This window comes from Etheostoma cragini, chromosome 14 (assembly GCF_013103735.1).
Source record: "Etheostoma cragini isolate CJK2018 chromosome 14, CSU_Ecrag_1.0, whole genome shotgun sequence".
Classification (NCBI taxonomy): domain Eukaryota; kingdom Metazoa; phylum Chordata; class Actinopteri; order Perciformes; family Percidae; genus Etheostoma; species Etheostoma cragini.
In genome coordinates, this window is record NC_048420.1 from 22871320 (window position 1) to 22878944 (window position 7625).

General features: G+C 35.6%; 2 protein-coding genes across 2 annotated transcripts in view; both read left to right on the forward strand.

Annotated features, from left to right (window-relative positions):
* Nucleotides 1-1589, forward strand: part of LOC117957197 (intermediate filament family orphan 1-like) — a 22387-nt gene extending 20798 nt beyond the window's left edge. Inside the window, exon 2 of the mRNA XM_034892793.1 lies at nt 1321-1589. Within this exon, the coding sequence (XP_034748684.1) occupies nt 1321-1496 (176 nt within the window). The 3' untranslated portion in view covers nt 1497-1589. The remainder of the gene's footprint in view (nt 1-1320) is intronic.
* A 5896-nt stretch (nt 1590-7485) lies between these two features.
* The window catches only part of LOC117957234 (vesicle-associated membrane protein 2-like), a 6294-nt gene continuing 6154 nt past the window's right edge, over nt 7486-7625 (forward strand). The window contains exon 1 of the mRNA XM_034892832.1: nt 7486-7625. This exon is cut by the window's right edge and continues 138 nt beyond it. The gene's annotated coding sequence lies outside the window, so the exon portion shown is untranslated.

Below are 7625 nucleotides of genomic sequence, written 5' to 3' on the forward strand. Positions count from 1 at the left end.
CGAAAAATACGAAAAAGGTCATAGTATAGTATGTCGAAAAATATAAAAAAGTCTTAGTATAGTATTTCGAAAAATATGAAAAAAGGTCATAGTATAGTATGTTGAACATGAAAAAGTCATAGTATAGTATGTTGAAAAAAAAGGCACATATGTCTTTTTATCGACATAATATACTATGACTTTTTATTGCCATTCTATTTGGCGTATGGCTTTTTTTAAAGCAACTATACATACCTTGTAATGTCATTAAATAAACACAAGGAAACAACAAATACAACACTTTATTGATTATAAATAGTCATTCTTCACCAAGCAACACAGTGCCATTAAGCAGAATACTCACCAGGCGCAGTTCAAATTTACATATGGGGTTGTGGTTCGGAGGTAGAGTTTTTTTAACATACTATAAACTATGATAGTATTAAATAACAATTTTCAACATACTAAACTACTTTGTAACAACATACTAACTTTTTCATGACACAATACTATGACCTATGACATTTTTTCAACATACTATACTAGGACTTTTTTCATGATGGAATTTATTTAAAAGGAAATAAATAGACGTCATGTACTATATAAAACTACTTTGTAAAACAGGGAAAATCTATCAAATATAAACAAGCTATACATCACAACTTACCTGGTAAACAACAACAACATTCTAGCAACACACTCGCTCCAGGAGGGAGTCCAAATTTCCCGGTACGAAGCTCAACGTCACGTAGAAGCCAACCACAGTCTGGAGGCTGAGAACGGGTCCACTGACTCGGCTGTAGCGTCTGGATGTCTCCGGAGGGCAGCACCTGAAAAAGACAAAGTAGAGAGGGAAGAAATGAAACACGTTTCATGAATATGCATGTTGCTTTTTGTAAGCTTTTTCTTCCTTTCTTTGTTTGTATTCAAAAGTACACCATCTTCCTCAGCAAATGGAGCTGGCCGATTTGATTTTTAATGTTTGCGTATGAGTTAAGACTGAAAGTTAATTGTTGACCTTTGAAATAGCACGATATCTGAGTACAACTGTGTAATACAGTCAAAAAAGCTCCAAAACAGCTGCTGACTGAGCATTGTGGTGAAAAGTCTGCCTACAGGGGTACAGGGAACATGTGTCTGAATCCACAGAGAAACATCCAGCTTTTTTTTTCGACATACTTTACTATGATCGTTTCATGATTTTTGACATACTATATTATGACTTTTTCCATTTTCTTTCAAAATACTATACTTTGGCTTTTTTCACATGTGTCTGAATCCACAGAGAACCCTTCAGCTCTCTTCCTTTTCAGGTTTAATGTAAAAGAAACATTTGAGCAGGCAGAGTGGAAAGGCTAAAGCTACGTTATTCGTTCTTCCTCTACAGGAAGTCACCACCGCCCATCACACTGGCGGTGGACGACTCCGACAGCGAGGAGAAGAAGAAGTCAGCTCTCCCTGCTGAGACCAGCGGCGCCAACGCCTCCATCCCCCCTCTGACCTGGAGGAAGCCCTAATACACACACTGCAACACACACACTCCTACACACACTGATGGCACAACATGTCACACCAAGGCTCTTCTTGCTGATTTAGAGCCTGAAATTGAGTTGGTTAAAAAAAAAAAGAACATGTTAAGCTGCTTAAAACGTCAACACATCTAGAACTAGTGGTATTTGTTGAGCTAAGGTAGAAATTATTTTAAAACCAACAGATTCTTTTTATCTTGAAGCTTTTCTGAAAGCCGCCAGTCAGATGATGTTTTAGTGGACTCAAGGTGGACTTAAATCTGTGTTTGGCGGCAGAGAACGTTACATCAACGTCCACGCAAAACTAGAACTTGCTTGCAAAGCTTATTTAATAATTATAGAAAGATTTGAGCTTCATCGAATAAGTCAATAATTCTTCACTTTGTTTTCATGCTGCCCTCCTGTCGGGTGCAGCTGCTCCTCAGTGAAGCTTCAACGCAACAAAACGGCACTTTGAAAAACATTGAATTACATTTTGTTTCTATTTCCCTGTGAGATGAAAATGACACGTTTGATTTTGCACACTGTCCTCGCAATTATTTGCACAGCTTCTGTAGTAATGCCTTTCAGCTGCAGGTGCACACAAAGGCGATAACGCACAAAGACATCGTTTGCCCACATAGTTATTATTCATTATAATGAAATGCTTGTTTTGATCCTGTATTCTTATTTTATTGTTTGTAATCCCGTCAAGTGCAGCAGCTTTGAACTGTAAGTTTAAAGGATTTTAAATGAACATTTCCGGGATTTTACTGGAGGTAAAATAACTATTTAACAAAAGCTCAAATTCCACAAATCTTTAACTATCAAAGCCCAATTTGCCTTAAACTGATATACAAACATTTGAGGAATATGACACCCTCTCTACTGAAAACATTATATCTACATGAGAGTGAGATAGTTGTCGTTATAATGCAGGGTTTAATCTTCCTATGTTCTTTCATGTGTAAATTACTTTAAAGAATATTTTAAAAGTGCATATTTTTGAACTCCTACTGCGTGAGTTGTTTATTATAAAAATGAGCCCTGTATAAATATAAATACATTAATAATATGTCAGTCAAAAGTGTAAGATCTTCAGTTTACTACCATAGAAGACTAAAAAACTAAAAAAAATACATGTTCTGTAAGGTTTGGGGCATTTACGCTTGAAAATAATCACAATTATAAAAATCCTTGCAGATTATGACATGGTCTCGGTGAATACTGGATTCTGATTGGCTGCCGGGTGTCCATAAAAAAAGTGATGTAGGACACCTGCTAAAGTTTTGGTGAAACTGACTGTTTATTGTTCTAAATGAATAAGTTATTTATAAGTGTTTTATAACAGAAATATGGATTTTTCAACCAAATTGCCCACCAATCACATGGATGATTCCATGCAACATTACTTTCATTGAATTTATGGGTGTTTTATTTAATCTTATAGCATTTTAGTTCTTTTTTTTTTATGGTTTCCAAACAGTATCCGGACTAAACTTTGACATCTACCCATCTGTGATCCACTCAACATCCTCTAATCTTAACTATTAGGTAAAGTAATTCATAATTTCTGGGATTTTCTTTGTAATGACGTCATAAAAAGTGACAATAAACATTCAAAGTTTGATACAAAAACCTCAGTAGGAGCTTCAAATGTTAAAAGATGTAAAAAGACATTGGATAAAGCGCTAGATTTTAGTATTTAAATTTGAAGAACCTCCCGGCCGAGGTGGATTTTCCCTTCTACATTTAAAAGGGAAGGTGTCATATTTACCCGCAGCCAATCACAAGCCAACCTCCATGCTAGCGTCAATGCTAATGCTAACAGACGTCATTCATTTCTACTGCAGAAATAACAGATCTGTTTAAAAGAACTCGTCTGTGATTTTGAGACAGTTGGCAGCAACGGAAATTCAATCAAAGAGCATTTTTATTTTCTTTTACAAATGTAAAAACCTATTTTAAGAATGTACAGTTTGTAAAAGCTAAATATTGTACGTAATGTACATAAAGAGGCTGTGTATAATGCTGAACTATCTAGTAATGTAAGCTTCATGTCGCCATGATGCAGTTTATTCATACCTTTCTTTTAGATTGTTATCAATTGCTTTAGACATGTTAGCGGCATCATATCACCACGGGTTGTCTTGATGGAGGAAATACATCTGCAGAAATGATTAAAAGTTAAAGTGAATTTACTGTGTGTTGTCCTCATGGCCAATTTGAACCGTTTTTTTTTTATTTTTAATATCAGGAACTTCGGCTTTCTTTCAACCAAATTGCCTAAAAACGAATAACATGGATGCCATACAATGTTCTTCTGGTAAAATTAATGATTACTTTACGTAGGACGTGTACGTACGTGAAGGTGTTAAAAAATCGTGATTTTTTTCCAGTTTTTGTGCCATTTTTTGTCTTTGTCGACATAAATGTGTCCCGATTCACCTCGTCAAACATCTTTCATTAACTAAATGTCTGCTTAGTCCATAACCTGCCGTGTCTAACACAGATATCAGACCCTTTAAAGGAACACTTTTGCTTTTAGTCCTGACGTTTTCTCCTCTGAAGACCTTTCTACTCAAAACCAGACAAAAACAAACACCTGAAAATGCTCGTTTACCTAAACTGAACTCTTATTTTACACTTTTCACAGATTGTTCTTCGTAGCGCTGAGAGAAGAAATGGACTGAAATGCTAAAAGTATTCCTTTAATTTAAAGAAACAAAGCAACTGCAAGTGTACAAATATACGTAAAGCAAAGTAGACAAAACTCACCTCGTGAAACGTGGCTGGAACTGAACTCTCGACATCTTTATCACCAGAATGTACATAGCAGCTGTTGGAAGAGCAGAAAAAAAGACGTAAATCAAGTGTGAATTGGGAGGAAAATCAGCTGAAGACACTGCACGACGATGCACTTGAGCAAGGCATCATTACTTGTGTGTAACAACCAGATTGTAGTGAAAATGTGTCTCTAAATTAGGGTTGCACAATAAATATGTTTTATCATCATCACAATATCAATTAGTGCAAAATGTTTACATGGAGAGTTTTTGTTAGTTGAAAAAAAAAGTGAAACTACACTTTAAAATGTTACTTAAAAACTTTTTTTGTGGCTTTTATATTCAATTCAATGTTCAGTAACAGCTTTCATTTGCTTTAAATTCTACAAGGAAGTTGCTGTATTTGAGCAGAAAGAACTGCGCACACTTTAATATCTGTTTATCTATTGCGAGTATTATCGTTATTGTGATATTCAACAACGTGAACGCATATTTTCCTCATGTCGTGCAGCCCTATTCGGAGCTCTGCTCATCACTTCACGTGTAAAAACTCACGATGTCTTTAACGTTGTTTTGTTTTCAGTCACAGAGCGACTGTTTGGATCCATTTACTGAAGCTTAATTATCAGAATAAAGGAATTTAAATGGATGAGTTTCTGTGAGTTTCTGTGTGTTTGTTGTTCACGCGGTACATTTACTGCAATACTCTGCTAGAACGTTTTAATGGAGCCCAACTTTAAGGCAAATACCAATACAAATATTTGGTTATTTAAAAATCCGATGTACCCATACATCGGCGGATATATATTTAAAAAGAAATCCAGAAAAATGTTTTAAAAAAAACTGATTTCTCTAACATTAGTTATTTGTAGTTTTGAGATATCACTAAAATAATATGATAATTAGTTTTATTGTCACAACAGAACAGAGGAATAAAACTAAGAAAAAATAGTTCTGATAAAATAAAATACAAATATAAAAATACAAAACTTAAGATATGAAACTTAACTTACGTTGTAGAGCGTCCTCTGGTGGACAGACTATGCAACTCCTACACTCATAACATGGTTTACCGTCTGTTCATATTTTTTAAATATTAATTTATCAAAATCATTTGTCATTATAAATGATACTGATGGATGAATATTTATTAAAACTTTTTTTTTTAATTGGTCATTATAAATGCCGACACCAACAGAGACTGTTTAAAAGCCGTAAATAAATACATTTAATTTAAAGAAACAAGGTGCAACTCGACCTCTTTTAGCGGTCCTGATTCGAATTAGAGAAGTGGACGTGAACACAGATTATGATTCTTTTGCCACATTGTCAACAAAGTAAATTCTGAAATATTTGTATTATTTATTATATATATTTTTTAATATTTTTATTTAAATTTGTAATACTAAAATGCCATTTTTCAGACGGAAACTTAACTTTGAGAGCCGATTCTGTGTCAGGAACAAACTCTCGCGAGATATTTTGGGTGGGGGGGGGAATACAAATAATAGCATCTGTTAGATATGATTAAAATGTAGTTATTTATTTCAAAAGTTAGGCATATCTGTTACTGTTATGTAACCTGGCTATTGCTTTCAATAACTAGTTAATAAACCTTCGTGTTGACCATAGATTGTATATTAATATTTATGGTTTTTACTAGTTTATCACTGAACCCAGCCATCACGCACCACCCAAATAACTGCTCTACCTGTGTGAAACACTGCCCTCATAATTGATTTGTTATAGTTAATCATCTGAATATTTAAAGTAATTTATGAGTAGGCCTAAAGCTGACAAAAATGCCTAAAATCTTTTTAAGTAATAAAAGATTTCCCTCCAAAATGTAGTAGTAGTATTAGAAGAGTACAAGTATTAAGTAGTAGAAAATGGAAATATCCTACTCAAGTAAAATGATTTAAGTAATTACAAAACTGTACAGTACTTGAGTAAATGTAGGCTCCTTAGTTACTTTCCACCACTGAAAACACCATAAAGCACGCTAATGCTAACGCTAATGCTAACGCTACACCTTACATAGCTAGCTAGCTAACGTACTAGCTAGCTAGCTACGTAACGTACTGCCGTAGCCTACGTACACGCTAACGTTTGATTCTGAATGAGCGACTTTCACCACAAAGATCCACCAAAACAACCAGAAAACTACCGAATTAGTTCACTACACAAGTAAAGGTCAAAGTTAAAGAAGTAAAAAAGATGAATTACTCACTGAGAGGCGCCGAGGTCCGACAACACGACCCGACCCGACCCGCCGAGAGTCAACCCGAGCAACGGCCAGAGGAAGACATTTAACACGCACCGGCTTCTGATTCTCTTCTCCCATTGGTCAGCACAGGTCAGGTGACCAATACACAGCCATTTAACACGCACCCGCGTCTGATTCTCTTCTCCCATTGGTCAGCACAGGTCAGGTGACCAATACACAGCCATTTAACACGCACCTGCGTCTGATTCTCTTCTCCCATTGGTCAGGTGACCAATAATTGACCACATTTCCTTCAAATCTAATCATAAACGTATCCTTTTTAAACTTTACACCCTGACTTATGTTCAATAGAGGTGTCTTATTTTACAGACTACATAATGTCTCTTTTATTTTTTATTATTATTTTTTTTAAATCAAACTTTTTCGTTGTAAAAGAAGGAAATACATAAAAATTAAAACGTAGTATTGTGATCAAACTGAAAATCATGACTGGAAATTATGACTTATTGTACCTACAGCTCATTATTTTGCATTAAAATGACTTTCAGGATCTATTTTTTCATCACATTGCTATATTTTAGTCATAACTCAAATACATTTTACGTGACTTCTTCCGAAGCTTTCATCCCTAATGTCGTCACTATAACCAAAATCAACAATTAACACCAATAACATCATAAGTCATCAAAGTTAACTCAGCGTTATTGTACCTGACCTGTTGCCAGACTACAGGGCATCTGCGCATGCGTGAGTGCCCCTGAAAGTTATTTAAAGGAATACTGTGAATTTATTTAATATATGGACAGGACTGATTTCCGCCCAGTGACTGGAAACGTGTGTGTGTGTGTGTGTGTGTGTGTGTGTGTGTGTGTGTGTGTGCGCGCGCGCGCGCGCACGCATGTGTGTGTGCGCACACGCATGGGTGTCTGGGCGGGGCGAGTGTGACGCGGAGATTTTATTTTTAATCTGCGCATCTGTTTTTTGTTGTATTTTTGTTTGTATTTAGGAGGAAAAAGTGAACTAAGATATCAAACAGAGAGAAGACTGAAGTCATCCTCCATTTATATTATTCAACAGCTCGCTCTATCTCCCTCTCCCTCTCTCTCTCTCTCTCTCTCTCTCTCT